The following is a 16,077-nucleotide window of genomic DNA, read 5'->3' as shown; positions in this document are numbered from 1 at the left end:
GTCTACAATATATTAGCAGTTACATAAAGCTCTTATCAGTAACATATTATAAACCTAAGAAGGAATCATGGTGAAGAATAAATAAATTCTAGTGTAAAAAAGATCTAGCTATTTTATTGTATTTATACCAAGTGATTTACAATTAAATTCAATGTAATGAAAACAATTTGTGCTACTTTGTGGTCCGTGCTAAACAGTATCTCTTCCTTAATCCTAGTGTAATAACAAAGATAATTTAGATACCAAAGAGGTTATTAAGAATGCCGTTTGATGCATGTAATTCATACTTCAGGCATGAAAAGTTAATATAATTATAAATTATGCCTCCATTGGAGGAAATGCAAGACTGCATTTTCCAGAAGATTGTCAGATGGTGCTCTGTCTTTCAGTGAGGGACATTAAACTAGACTGTCCTATTATTGAGTCACTACTGAAATGCACCATCATTATTGAAAACAGTCTTGAGCAAGTTGTATGCCTCTTAATTGTGGGTATGTCTAACATACCCTACATGAAGCAAGTCTCTATCCAATTCAAGTAAAAACTGTATACTTACTGAAACACTGTACAATAATATAAATACAAAGGACAAAACTCATTTCCTGAGGTAACAGTAAAAACTCAGACTTCACTTAATAAGCTACACACTTTTCACTTGTTGCTGACGTGTCTCACACTTCATAGTTTAATTATTTATTAATCATGCTCTATTAATCATGAAGACAGTGTCACATTTGTCAGAAATATTAGGGATTATACTTCAATAAAATATAGAGTACAGCTTGTTTTTATACATTTTTCATTGTTTAAAAGAGCTGTATTTCGCTTGTAAATGGTTTTCTGACTTTTCCGCTACCAGATGCATTCAGATGTTTCTTACAATACCACGTATTATGTAAATGACAATCAGATGTTTCTTACAATATCATGTATTATGTAAATGACAATCTCTCTCTCTCTCTCTCTCTCTCTCTCTCTCTCTAACACACACACACACACACACACACACACACACACACACACACACACACACATATTTCATTAGTAGTTTCTCTTGCTGTGTCTCACTAAACTGAAGTGATTGTGAGAAAAAAATACTGCGAAAGTAGTACATTTCCATTCATCCTTGAGACCAAAAATCTTCAGAAAAATACGTGGTTACAACACAATTATTAGTGCTCTGTAAAAGCAGCACAACATTTTCAGTGCAAATGCACATCATAAAACTGATACCATGTTAGCTAATGCTGCGAAGCAGTTTGAGTGTGACTGTCTTTTCATTCACTTGCACTAGCTAACTCTCAGAATTTCATTCCTGTGACAGTGATTAAACACAACACTGTCGTACTTCATCATTTACCTTCAGTTGCCTTTTTAGCATATATTTTTAAATTTTCAGACTTTCATGATCAGCAATACAGAAACAGCTCTTGTCACTGGTTTTTAGAATTGGGATTCCGACATCAGTTTCCCAGAACTGTGTGCCTTCGCTGACTGAAGGAAGCAGTTAGAAGGAAGGGCGTATCTTATTTATTTGTGATGGTGTGAGCTCTTCCTCATGCCCAGCGAATTACCAAGTATTGACAATTGCACTGTCCTGTCGGTGCTAGCGCATCAGAGAGACCGTACCAATCCCGGTGCCACGAGCAATCGGAGTTGCAGTCCACAATAAAGAAATGGGGGTCAGCCCTAAAGCGGCACTAGGCCGCCGCGCGTGGTGGGGTTGCGCGCCATGTAGATGTCCATGTCGTGGTCGGTCCAGTTGTCGGACGGATCGGCGCAGTAGTTGCTGAGCGTGTGCGTCGAGCCGTAGCGGCTGCCGGGTCGCGATGACGTCACGACCCCGGACCGGTCGCGGGAGCGCGTGCGCGGCCTGCTGGCCTGGCCGCGGTGCGCATGCGCGTGGCTGTGGCCGTGCATGTGCGCACCGGAGGCGCGATCTGACGTCATCGCCGTGGCTGCCAGCGACTGCCGCGATTGTCGTAGCTCTGCAAGACAGATATTTTGTTTTTATCAACACTGGGGGATAATTTCGCATTACAGTGTTGGACTTTGGTGACAGATATCTAATCTATGTCCAAGAGCACTAAAAACATAAAGTTTGGTATGTGTGCAAAAGTTCAGTCGCATATAAATGAAGAAATGAGAAAACTACCTTGTTATACTTCTTTACTTACTTACAATTTACAAGTTGTAATAAGTTAGGCAACACCGCAAAGGAGTCATCACAATACGAAAAAATACACCAAACGTTGAAACTTCCTGGCAGATTAAGAGTGTGTGCCGGACTGAGACACGAACTCGGGACCTTTACCTTTCGCGAGCAAGTGCTCTACCATCTGAGCTACCCTAGCACCATTCACGCCCCGTCCTCACAGCTTTACTTCCGTCAGTACCTCGTCTCCTACCTTCCAAACTTCACAGAAGCTCTCCTGCGAACATTCTGGAAACATCCGCCAGGCTGTGGCTAAGCCATGTCTCCGCAATATCCTTTCTTCCACGAGTGCAAGTTCTGCAAGGTTCGCAGGAGAGCTTCTGTGAAGTTTGGAAAGTTGGAGACGAGGTACTGGCGGAAGTAAAGCTGTGAGGACGGGACGTCAGTCGTGCTTGGGTACCTCAGATGGTAGAGCACTTGCCCGTGAAAGGCAAATGTCCCGAGTTCGAGTCTTGGTCTGGCACACAGTTTCAATCTGCCAGGAAGTTTCATATCAGCGCAAACTCCGCTGCGGAGTGAAAATCTTATTCTGGACACCAAACGTTATTGTTACACAAATTAATGCTTCCAGAGTCAGACTAACACAATGACCTGCTCGTCAGATTATTGCTTCGCGGAGAGGAACGTGGCCGATGAACTGCAAGGTTACGTTCTATGTCACTAGACGACTTTGGTAAACGCCGTATTGACTTTTGTGATTTTCAGTTGAAGTCCATATTTGATAGTTTTATATTATCACTCGAGCCTTATGAATATGAGTATTTGCTGCTTCAAAGTAACAACATATTTAGGATCTCTCGAAAACTAGTAAATATTGGTACGGTTTGTTGTAATAAAATTATAAGAAACGTCCTACTGGTGTTTAAAGAATTTTCGTTCTTGGTTGTTGCAAGACAATGATGCCTTGGAGATTTCTTAAAAATGCATCGTTCTTGGTTTCAGTTTGTTACAACAACATATCAGTTAATGACATATCGATGATTAAAGCCTTCAGGGAAGTGTAAAATAAAGTACATGGTTGCATGATTCACATTTTCCTTATAGCATAGAGGATAGAAGCAGTGAGTTACGAAGTCTAATTTAGTTGGTTCATGTCTGCTACATTCTAATATTTTATTATTCGCCTTTTCGTTTTCGAAGTGATTATGGGATATTTTTTATTAATTTAATAGCAGTATGTTCTGTAATATTCGATGTTATGTATAAGAGGGCTGTGCTTTAGGAATGAGTTTGTTTGCTTTTGTGAATATGCCAAGGAACATAGACCAGCGAATTGCAAAATACCTTTATACGTTGCTGTGTGACTGGCTCGAAAGTCAGGATTTATTTATTCATCCAAAAAACTTTCCAGTTTGTGGGATACATAACTTAGTTACAAATATGATGTATGACGGCGTGCTAAAAATTCTTCTACTGAACAGAAGCGGTTTTCTAATAAGAATGCCCTTACGATTTGACTAAAAAGTGACGTGATAAGGTAACTTGTGTTTTATGTGGAAGACTATTGTAAATTTGTATCAGGCTGCATGTCCTTACTAACCACACATGGAACTTTGTATCGTCTAGTTTTTAAGCGTGCAACAATCACGATGCAAACTGTGTGTGGCATGCTTCACGATAAGAAATGCGCATCCCGCGTGAGGATGGCTTTAATGCTGATCTGTTGTTTAATCTCCACCTCACAAAATGGGATAGGTAAACAGTGCAAGTATAATACATAGGACAAAATTTACACAATTCACAGACAGATGGCACACTATCTTTGTGACAGCAGCAACAGGTGGTGCATTCTGACACAACATTAAATAAAGTGAATCTACCAAGTCACGAAACCAGCGGACCCCATATGAAGGGATAAAGGCCAGGAAAGGGTTGTACAAGTTGGTGTGGATAATCTTATGGTGTGTCATTTATGGACATAGTTTAGTAATTTATAGGTGCCACGAAAGGCAGACGCAATGTGACGTAAATATTTTTTTCTTAATTTGTGTGCAAATAAGGCGAGCATCGGCATCTGCAGGATTTTCGGGTGACGAGGTCGAGCAACATGGATCTACCTGTGACGACTACTTAGACGTAATGAGTTTGGTTCTCTCTTCATGTGAGAAGAACTTTTATGAATTTGGCACGATTGATTATGTTACTGTAGGTACCGCCAGCAGGCAGCCTCCCCCCTCCCTCTCCGCTCATCTCCCCCCCCCCTCACCTACCCTCCCCCCCCCTCCCCACCCCACCCCACCCCACAGACAGATCGGACGGGAATGCTAGTGATGAAGAGAAGAGCCAAAGAATCTGCGGCACAGGTTAGCTGACAGACTTCAATGTTTAATATTTTCCCGAAGCCGCTCGCTGGAAAAGGCTGCAGGAGTTGAGCGCTTGTTTACACAGAGATACTACTCAGCTTTGTTTCGGGGGTCTAGGCGAGGCTGACGACTCTAACCTAATAAAGGAAAAATTATGATTTTGACACATTCGTAACAAGCAGCTGCCGGCCGCAGTGGCCGAGCGGTTCTAGGCGCTACTGTCTGGAACCGCGGGACCGCTACCGTCGCAGGTTCGAATCCTGCCCCGGTCATGGATGTGTGTGATGTCCTTAGGTTAGTTAGGTTTAAGTGGTTCTAAGTTCTAGGGCACTGATGACCACAGCAGTTAAGTCTCATAGTGCTCAGAGCCATTTGAACCATTTTGAACAAGCAGCTGAAAGCCAACGGTATGTTAGAGTGCAGTAGTTTCTCTGCTCTTACTGTACTCAGTCATTATATATATATAAAAATCAATTGCCGCATGTATGAATGATCATCACTTTAGAACAGCTCTACCGATTAGCATGATCTTTTTGTTGGGTTTTTAACTATCAGGACAAGGTCTGTATGAAAGAAAATTTTCCGAAAATCCATCGGAAAAGTCAGAAATTTGGATGATATTTTTATAACGGTCGGTTTGATAGTTCTGCTGTCACATGTTTTTATAACAAAGACGTGACGTTCAGTTTGACATTTCTACTGTCGCATGTTTTCATAAGAAATACAAATTGATCATTGAATATTGATATTTTGCGAAAAAAAAAATAGAATCGAAAGCGATATATCAGTGCGTTATTGGTGGTGAACACATCTTTGGTGTGCTGCAAAGATCGAATTGATATCAGTTTGTGGTAATTTGGTGATTTTGGTTTATTTCTTTGGAAAAAATGCCACCAGCTAGGCGTCCAAATATCGGTTGGCGTACGCACAAGGCTGACGAAGAACGTAGACAGCGTTTGGAGGCAAATGGAATAAGAATTTCTCAAACGCGGTCCATTTCGACTCTTCGAACAGCGAATGCAGTCGCGTTCGACTTGCTTAGTTAGAGCTTACTCACAAAATACTGACTGACTGACAACGCACAGCCTAAACCGCTGGAGATATAGACATGTCATACAATAAACGGTTTCTATTAGACCGGTTCCGAGAAAGTGAGAAATAACAAGTTCAAATGGTTCAAATGGCTCTGAGCACTATGGGACTTAACATCTATGGTCATCAGTCCCCTAGAACTTAGAACTACTTAAACCTAACTAACCTAAGGACATCACACAACACCCAGTCATCACGAGGCAGAGAAAATCCCTGACCCCGCCGGGAATCGAACCCGGGCGCGGGAAGCGAGAACGAGAAATAATAGGCTAAGCTGTGATGTGAATATGTGCGGTTTGTTTTCCTTCCCGCAGTCAAAACGGCAAAGCTGTGTTTATGTCTAATTTTACAGTCCTACCTGTTCGCAGATTAAAACCACGAGAAATATTGCCATTAAATGTACAATTTTCACAGATCTAGCAGCTGGAAAAGTCTCCCTCATACCACTTGTACTAATGACGCATTTAGACTTCCATTCCTATCAAGGTTCCATTTGTAATAACAATAAATAAGGTCAGATATAGACGGGGGGGAGGGGGGGACAGGAAATGGATGTAAAGAAGGGGAAGGAGGATATGGAGAGAGATGAGAAAGGAGGAGATGGGTAGAGTGAGTGTGAAATAAGAGAAGTACAGGGAGCGGAGGGAAGGTGAGCGGACGAGGAGATTGACAAGGGGAGGGGGAAGGGCGAGAGGGATAGAAAGAGGGGAGAGGAGGAGATAAGGACGTATATCCAATTCACATACATATTTAGCAATTGCGAAGCACTGCCGGGTTCGCTAGTTTAAACTTAAAAACAATACAATGAAGTTTAATTGGAATTATCCGAAAGACGCGATTGCACACAATTCCCCACGCTGTAGGGTAATTATCCGCTGTGATTCCGGAACTTTGCGCTTAATAAGGAAGCTTGTATGCACTACATGTGAGTGAAACTAATCGGTAAGTAAATTAACTGCCACTCTTTTACGAAATTATATCCGTAGCGGTGCATGGAAACAGGTGCTTGCTGCTGAAAGGCAACAGGCAAACTGAGTCGCCCGCCATCTAACGAAATCAATATCGCTACCAATGTTCACCCATCATAGACTTCAATATAATTTCTGATGGCAAATGGAAGTGCAGTGACTTTGTGACGTCACCACGTCTTAATTCGACCTACAGAAAACGCCTCGCGATGACGGAGGAAGTCGTCGAAAGCTTTGACGTGGAAAGAACTCCGTGAAGCATTTATTTAAGAATGTCGCCACGAAAACGTACATCTTCAGAATATCATGTGAGCCACTGACCTTTCCTTACGATTCTTGCACTGGACCTTTGTGTAGCATCTATTTTTCCTGCAATTTGTCATAAGCAGTCATTACACTTTAGGTCAGTCCCAGGAATGGCGGAAATGGGGCGTGTACGGAATTCCTCCCTTTTTATTAATATCAATACACCCATTGCAATTGCTTATTAAGGTCAGTGACGGCAACTACATTCTAAGTATACAGCTACTCGCAAAAAATTACAAATGTCAGTATTTAATACGCCAGAGATTCACATCCACTTCCGTAAAATAACTTACAGTTAATTTCAAGGCTGTTATATTCCTTAGCGTTTTAATATTTTTTAGCTAGGGAATCTGCCTTTTTGCACGGCTTTCCCACTGTTTATTTTGCTGTGGAGCGTATTTGGAACTTCCCAAAATGATAATTATGGTTACGATGTCCATCGTCTTCTGGGTATTCACTGCAGGAGCGAGAGTCTGTCATTCCAGTCCTGTAGAGATGCGAGGGAAAACATGTGTGTCCACACGTTTTTTTTTTTAAATAATTGATATTGCATGTCTCTTAGGGAGAGTTTTCTGGCTGTACCACTGTCTTTTCTTGCTGAGATTTTTGGCACTGCCATTGCTCGCATGCCACTTTACCTGAAACGTGGAGAAGTCGGGATATGGAAGCTGTGTAAACAGCTGGTCCACTTCTTTGATGCTGTGTTTTGCAAGACCATCTACTACTTCATTGTCCAGAATACCTGAATTCCCCTTCATTTGCATTTGTTGAATGGTTGTACGATGGTCGTTCAATAAGTCTTTAGAAAATCCAAGAGATGGCACTCTTAGTATCGAGCTGGTATTAAGCGTCATATGTCGCTAGACGGCAGGTAGAGTGTATCACATGGTTACTAGGTTGAAACAGTAAGCTCGTGTTTAGTTTGCGACATGAAAAAAAAAAAAAAAAAAGCTTCGAGGCATGATTAAATACTTCAATTTAAAATGCTTAACAGATCAAAACTGAGTTTGATGAAGTTCACGGCACATGTGCTCATGTGTTTGGAAATATTTACAATTGGGTAAATGAGTTTAGACAGGGCCATACATGCTCAAAAGATAAACAGCGTTCGGGACATCCAGTGGAAGTGACCAACCGCGGAATGACTGACAAATTCCACGAATGGCATATCCGAAGGTACAGTGTTTTCAGTTTTGCAACTTTGCGGGAAAAACTGGATCTGGAAAAAATAGCCAGATGTCAGACACTCAGATTGGTAGCAAACGTTCTGTGTCGATAGAGTATCAACCAAAACACCGATTTAGTTTGTGCTTTGTGCTGTGTGCTGTCGTCCAGTAGAAGATGCGTAAACGGTTCTGGTGTTACTTTTAATTACCGTTTACGCATCTTCCACTGGATGACAGCACAGAGCACGAACGAAATCGGTGTTTTGGTTTATACTCTATGGACACACAACAACGTCTGGTACCGTTCTGAGTGTCTGACACGTGGAGTTTTGGGTGTCAATGGTGAATAAAGGCAACTGTGTGGTCGATGCTGAGGCTGTGTTTTTGGCGAAATCCTGCCAGGTTTCTGCGTCGATACGTAACTGTGGTCGAAGCGTGTACTAGTACACACCAGTCACAGAGGGACAATCAAAATAACGGGCTTTTGAAGGCGAACGAGTTCCGGAGAAGACGAGGACGGTGAAATCGGCCGGCAAGGTGATGGCCACGTTTCTTTGGGATGCACACACAGTCATCTACGTCGATTACTTGAGAAAGGGACAGACGATTACTGGAGAATAATATGCGTCGTTATTGTACCGTTTGAGCGAAGGAGTTAGGGGAAAAGTCCTGATTTGGGAGAAAAAGACTCTTTCACCACGACAGTGCTGTTACGCATACCTGTGCAGTTTCGGTAGCCAAAATTATGGAATTAAAGTTCGAAATGAAATTTACTGGCTGATTAAAACTGTGTGCCGGACCGAGACTCGATCTCGGGATCTTTGTTTTCGCGCGAAAGTGCTCTAGCAACTGAGATGCACAACCACGACTCACTACCAGTCCTCACAGCTTCTGCAAGGTTCGCAGGAGAGCTTCTGTGAAGTTTGGAAAGTAGGGGACGAAGTACCGGCGGAAGTACAGCTGTGAAGACGGATCGTGAGTCGTGCTCGGGTAACTCAGATGGTAGAGCACTTGCCCGCTAAAGGCAAAGGTCTCGGTCCGGCACAAAGATTTAATCTGCCTAAAAGGTTCATATCAGCGCACGCTCAGCTACAGAGTAAAAATTTCATTCTGGAAAGTTCGAATTATTGCAACATCCACGGTGTTCTCCGTATTGGGCCTGCAGTTTTCTTTTTTTTTTTCCAAACTTGAAAAATTGGCTCGGCAGACGACAGTTCACATGGAGCGAGTAGGTGATTACCCGAATAGGTGGCCACATTGTAGACCTGCCGAATTCCTACTTTGCGCATGGTTTAAAAAAGTTGGAGCAATGCTTTGGAGAGCTTTTGACACCGTTCTTCACAAGCGACTTCTAATCAAGCTGCGGGCCTATGAGGTATCGTCTCAGTTGTGCGACTGGATTCGTGATTTCCTGTCAGGAAGGTCGCAGTTCGTAGTAATAGACGGCAAATCATCGAGTAAAACTGAAGTGATATCAGGTGTTCCCCAGGGAAGCGTCCTGGGACCTCTGCTATTCCTGATCTATATAAATGACCTGGGTGACAATCTGAGCAGTTCTCTTAGGTTGTTCGCAGATGATGCTGTAATTTACCGTCTAGTAAGGTCATCCGAAGACCAGTATCAGTTGCAAAGCGATTTAGAAAAGATTACTGTGTGGTGTGGCAGGTGGCAGTTGACGCTTAATAACGAAAAGTGTGAGGTGATCCACATGAGTTCCAAAAGAAATCTGTTGGAATTCGATTACTCGATAAATAGTACAATTCTCAAGTCTGTCAATTCAACTAAGTACCTGGGTGTAAAAATTATGAACAACTTCAGTTGGAAAGACCTCATAGATAATATTGTGGGGAAGGCGAGCCAAAGGTTGCGTTTCATTGGCAGGACACTTAGTAGATGCAACAAGTCCACTAAAGAGACAGCTTACACTACACTCGTTCGTCCTCTGTTAGAATATTGCTGCGCCGTGTGGTATCCTTACCAGGTAGGATTGACGGGCGACATCGAAAGGGTGCAAAAAAGGGCAGCTCGTTTTGTATTATCACGTAATAGGGGAGAGAGTGTGGCAGATATGATACGCGAGTTGGGATGGAAGTCATTAAAGCAAAGACGTTTTTCGTCGCCGCGAGATCTATTTACGAAATTTCAGTCACCAACTTTCTCTTCCGAATGTGAAAATATTTTGTTGAGCCCAACCTACATAGGTAGGAATGATCATCAAAATAAAATGAGAGAAATCAGAGCTCGAACAGAAAGATTTAGGTGTTCGTTTTTCCCGGGAATGGTAGAGAGATAGCATGATTGTGGTTCGATGAACCCTCTGCCAAGCACTTAAATGTGAATTGCAGAGTAGTCATGTAGATGTAGATGAGGATTATGTTGAAAAAAAGAAAAAAATCCCGAAATAATTTGTTGTTCTATCTTTTTGTAAGGACTTGTTGAACGCTCCCCGTAGTTTCTTTGCTGTAAACACGGGGCGTCGCGCGCGGCTGTGTGTGTGTGTGGGGGGGGGGGGACACTCACCTGGCCGCGAGCTGACGAGCCCCGAGGAGTAGGCGGCGGGCGCGAGCGGGTAGCGGCTGGCCGAGTGGTTGGAGAAGCTGTGCTGCGACTGGCCGTCGGCCACGGACCGCGACTTGCCGCCCTTGCCCGTGCTGAAGTGCGACGCGTGCGACCGCACCTCGTCCGTGGCGCAGCCCGCCGTCAGCGAGCCTGCAGACACACACACAGGGCGCACTCACTCTCACTGCAGCGGCCGAAAACCACCGAAGAGAAAACAAGCCAGCAACGCCTTGAACTAACTCGTCACTTGCGTTGTGTTCAAACTGAAACATGACGTCGAAATCGGCGCCTAGTTTATTGAACTGTCGCCGGCCGTTCCATCTGTCACAGTCAGAAAATATCGAGAGGCCATACATTCAGAGAATAATGGCACTGATGTAGAAAAACAAATCAGTATCGAAGGGTGTAGAGCAGGGGCGGGCAGGAATCCTGCACGTGTGCGGTGCACTTGCACGCGTGCAGTTAAAGTTCGGTTTACACCAGGGGCGGGCAAACGTTGCACGCGGCTCATGAGCACACAGCGCTGCACGTGTGCTGCTCGCGTGCAATCGTCGAACGGGACAGTGCCGACAGCCTGCAGGTTGCGGCAGTGTAGTACCAGGCTAAGCTGCGGACGTTGAAGCGAAGCGACCACTGCGTAGTGAACGTTGTATTTCAATAACCGGAAAATGCAGAGTGAATCAAGGAAACGGAAAATTGGAGATTTGCTATCTTTTAAAAAGGAATGGGAGAATCATTTGTTCTCTGTGGAAAAACGTGAAAATTGGAAATGCATAATTTGTGACAGTATTCTCGCTGGTGAGCGGAAGCTTAATATTGAACGCCATTATAAATTTCAGTATGTTGCCGTTCTTAGTGCAATGAAAGAGGAATTTCTCAAGCGATTTGGGGATATATCTTACTTATCCCAAGGCTTTGAATAGTTCTAGAGAGCATCTGGTTTCTGTAGATGATATTCATCTCAGTTTGCAAATGGAATTAATAGATCTACAGTGTAATTCTCGTCTGAGAGACAAGTTCCTTTTGGCAAGACGTGTAATAGATTTTTATCACGACTTTCCACAGCAAGAGTTTCCTCGTCTCCATCGTGAAGCCATGAAGATAGTCAATGTTGGGCTTGACATACTTTTGTGAGAGATTTTTTTCCGTTATGAAAATTAATAAGTCTCGGTTAAGAGCAAACATCAGTAATGAAAATTTACGTAACTGTTTGCGTTTGTCTGTATGTAGGAATTTTGTTCCAGACATTAAACGTATTGTAAACTCCACCTGTGATAATTAAACAAAACGTATCGTAGGTAATAGGTACTCTTTCAAACAATGATTACTTTCAAACACTCCTACTAACCTTATTCCTTCATTTAATAAAGCAGGCCAGGAAACAAAACGCATTACAGGGGAAGAAGCGGAGAGACGGTATGGTGGGGAGGGGTGAGAAGCGGGTGGTCAGCTTTCCCCTGTGTGCACGCAGGACACCTGTTAACTGCACACGTGCATGTGCACCGCACACGTGCAGAATTCCTGCCCGCCCCTGGTTTACACTATAGTTCAATTCTTTTATCTTGGCGGTTCGCGCATGGCCGCCCAGACGCGGGAGATTGCTGCGTTGCCAGTTGCACGCGCCAAGAGAAGCAGCGCCATACTATAGTATAGTTCGCAGACTTTCGTTTAGGGGGGAGCGCGCAGTTTATGAAGTAAAGCCACCACGGCCGCATTAACCCTTTCGCTGCTACAGAGACGTTTGAACTCAGAACCTTTCACTTATCAGCCATACATTTTAACCATTACGCTAACGCAGCTCGTCATTCAATACATCTCCCAGAGGACTTTGAAATATCACGCAAAATACCGACAAACGCTGTTGGTATGACTATGAATTACTCACGTTTCGTCGAAGTACAATAGGAAATAAACAATTACCGCTGTTCTTTATTGCAAAAAAGCGGTTAGTGAGAATGATATAAACACCTTTCCATGCTATCGCCTGAATTAGGACGCTTATTGCTTGTTTGGTTTAATTAATTAATAGAATATGAAGCAATTGGTGTAAAGAATGCTTTTCCAAACTTTCTATAAAAGAAATTCTGCCATCAAGACACTGCTTTTGTTCAATTACTTTATTAATGACTGAACGTTTCTCAAACTGAAGACACTCGTCCGTGCTCTGCACTGCAGTCGCGCTCTGGCAACGTCGTTCTCTGTTAATTGGCTGACTGTTTTGTGACGTCAGATGCGCAGAACGAACCTAAACTCGGCCGGCGTCATAAATGACGCGCACTTTAGCAAGTTATTGCAGCAATTTACTTGGGCGGAGGAACTTGCCGCGTGATTTGCGAGTCTAGACATATCCCCAAGTCGACTTGCGACCTAAGCAATTTATTGCGGAAGTGACTTGCTGCACGTTTTCCGCTTCCAGTGTGAACACCACGCAAGAAGTATCTGCAAGTAACTTGCAGCTTTTAGGGTGTGTTTCTATTTCCTGCAAGTAAGAAGCGCAAGTTATAGTAAGTGTGTCGTCTGCATAACACTCATATTTAACATTTTACTTAATGTGGTGACTTAATTTTATGCAACCATCTTACGTATTATATGCAAACAAATTTCAGAAATGGAGGAGAAACGGGATTGGATGAAGCAGGATACAGAACATTTTACTGAAGCCGTGGAGAGCTACCCCGAAATATGGAACGTGCATAACCGGGACTTAAGGATAGAGTGAAGAAGATGAGCGAATTAAATGAAATCTCGTCGATATTCGACACATCTGTGAAAGAAGTACAGAGAAAGTAGCATAACTTGAAGAGACAACCCCTTTGCCACCTGCATCCACTCGCTTGAGGTTTTAGGAGTCTAGAAAAAGACGATGTGTAATTATTACATGTTCTATTTAATTAGCTTGTCACTTTCCATTTTATGAACATTAAAAAAAACATTTTTTAAGCATACCATTCCGTAAAATGCAGTTTATTTCAGTAAAAATTTAATTTCATTGTTGTGTTTTCACATACCTTCAAATAATTTTCTCTTTTCAAGACGTCAAAAATGCCTCTACATACATCGGGTACGATAAGAGAAATCGTTCTGACGGGAATATGAAACAAGTACATTACGGACTTGTATGAGTCTCCTACAACGAAAAGATTTCAAAATGCAAACTTTTTTTGGTTGTATGTTTCACATAAATAAATTAAATGCGTATTTATTCGTAGCTCACCTGTAGCTACAAATCGTAGTGACTAGCAAACAGTCCTTTGCTGAAATAGCAGTACGGAACTTTGTGTCTCGTTTTGATATGACGGGCGCTATTAACATCAACATTAACATCAACTCCATATCATTTGAGAACATTCTGCAAAAGTTTTCAAAAGTATCCATGTTCTCGATACTAAGTTCTTGCAAAAGGTTATTATAGGCACCATTTTACGATCTTCTCATTATCCACTCTCTAACCCAAATACTTCTCTTTTTCTTTTTCACGTTTTTCATTACAATTACAAGAACTGCAACATATCTCACCCGCCTATTTGTCATTTTATACTTCGGCTGATACTCGTAGTGGTACTGAAAGCATATGTAAACAGTATCAACAAGTTGCTGACAAAAGTTTCTTGCTAAAAAACTTGCGGAAGAAACTTGCTTAATTCGTGCGCTGCTGTGTAAACACAGCTGCAAGCGGCTCGCAATAACTTGCAGCAATAACTTCTGCAAGCGACTTGCTAATGTAAACCCAGCCTTACAGGTGTTCTGCGTGCACACAGCCACCCGCTTCTCTCCCCTCCCCATCATCATCCTCTCCGCTTCTTCCTCTGTAAAGCGTTTTGTTTCCTAGCTTGCTGTATTGAATGAAGGAATAAGGTCAGTAGGAGTGCTTGAAAGAAATCATGGTTTGAAAGAGTACCTATTAACCTACGACACGTTTTATTTCATTGTCACAGGTGGAGTTTACAATACGTTTAATGTCTGGAACAAAATTTCTACATACAGACAAACGCAAACAGTTACGTAAATTTTCATCACTGATGTTTGCTCTTAACCGAGACTTATTAATTTTCATAACAGAAAAAATCTCTCACAAACGTATGTCGAGCCAAACATTGACATTATCTTCGCAGCTTCACGATGGAGGCGAGGAAACTCTTGCTGTGGAAAGGCGTGATAAAAATCTCTTACACGTCGTGCCAAAAGGAATTTGTCTCTCAGACGAGAATTACACTGTAGATCTATTAATTCATTTGCAAATTGGAATGAATATCATCTACAGAAACAGCAAATGGTCTCGAGAACCATTCAAAAACTTGGGATAAATATGATATATCCCCAAATCGCTTGAGAAATTCCTCTTTTATTGCACTAAGTACGGAAACATATTCTTTGCAATTCTGTTCTCGCACAGTAGACAGAGTAGGGAAATGCACTGCGTTGCCTGACGAAAGCTGTCGTTCCCACGGCTCAAGCTTGCTACTGAAAGCTTGCACCTTTTCAGACATTTCACATATTAGCTGATTTTCTCCTTGCAAACTTGTGTTCAATGTATCCATGTGTCCGGTAATGCCCACTAAAAATGCAAGGTCGTCAACTCACTCTGGATCTTCTAACTCGGTATCGTACCTTCCTTTGTCCTTTAAAAACTGATTTATTCGCTCAGCTCAAAAAATGTTTTTAGTACATTACCGCGGGTAAGCCAGCGGACTTCACTGTGGTACGGTATGTCACCGTACTCTTCCCCAATTTCAGCGAGCAGCACACGTGCAGCGCCGTGCGCTCATGAGCCGCGTGTAACATTTGCCCGCCCCTGGTGTAGAGGGTACCAGAAGTCTAAGGCTAGGCGCGCACTGGCGATTTTCCGTCGCGCGATTTATTTGTCGCAAGAATGAAACACAGTGGCTCGAATAGGAGCGCGCGGACGTGCGACAAAAAAGTAGCGGCGATTTAAAAGACGCAACCGGCCCTATTTCAAGCGCGACGCGATTGCCGCATGTATGGAATGATTCCAGGCACCGGCATGGGCCCGCGCGCATTAGCGACGCGATTTCTGTCAGTCGCTCTCGCTGTGTGTTGCGTACACACAAGTTTAGTGCGCCAGCAGCATGTCTGATAACGGGAGTTGCGCTACCGATGACATTGTGAGTTGTGTTGTCGATTCAGAAAGACTAATTGCAGAAGTAGAAAAGCGACCAGCTCCCTACAACAGGAAATTAAAAGAATACAGTGATCACAATTTGAAAGAGACACTACGGGGAGAAGTAAGTTGCAGCCTAATTCGGAACTGGAATGAACTGCCTGGACCAGAAAAGACTAACAAAGGTATTTCATAGTTCACTTATATTATTGATTCATGTAGATATCACAGTTACAACAATTTAAATTCTTCCCTACTGCCAAGATACTGATCCTTGTGGAGTCACAAAGTAGTTTGCAGAATAATCCCTTGTCTGCATACCACACGCATCAGCTCTTATTCCTACAGG

General features: G+C 42.8%; 2 protein-coding genes across 2 annotated transcripts in view; one reads left to right on the top strand and one right to left on the bottom strand.

Moving 5' to 3' along the window:
* The window catches only part of LOC126163022 (rab3 GTPase-activating protein catalytic subunit), a 477,254-nt gene that overhangs the window by 76,339 nt on the left and 384,838 nt on the right, over positions 1-16,077 (top strand). The gene's annotated exons all lie outside the window — the stretch shown is intronic.
* The window catches only part of LOC126163023 (TLR4 interactor with leucine rich repeats), a 318,353-nt gene continuing 303,565 nt past the window's right edge, over positions 1,290-16,077 (bottom strand). The window contains exons 9-10 of the mRNA XM_049919893.1: positions 10,571-10,759; positions 1,290-1,988 (exon numbers count right to left, since the gene is read on the bottom strand). Coding sequence (XP_049775850.1) covers positions 1,690-1,988; positions 10,571-10,759 — 488 coding nt within the window. The 3' untranslated portion in view covers positions 1,290-1,689. The remainder of the gene's footprint in view (positions 1,989-10,570; positions 10,760-16,077) is intronic.

Source organism: Schistocerca cancellata, chromosome 2, assembly GCF_023864275.1.
Source record: "Schistocerca cancellata isolate TAMUIC-IGC-003103 chromosome 2, iqSchCanc2.1, whole genome shotgun sequence".
In the NCBI taxonomy this organism is placed as follows: Eukaryota; Metazoa; Arthropoda; class Insecta; order Orthoptera; family Acrididae; genus Schistocerca; species Schistocerca cancellata.
This window is presented reverse-complemented; position numbering and strand designations above follow the sequence as displayed.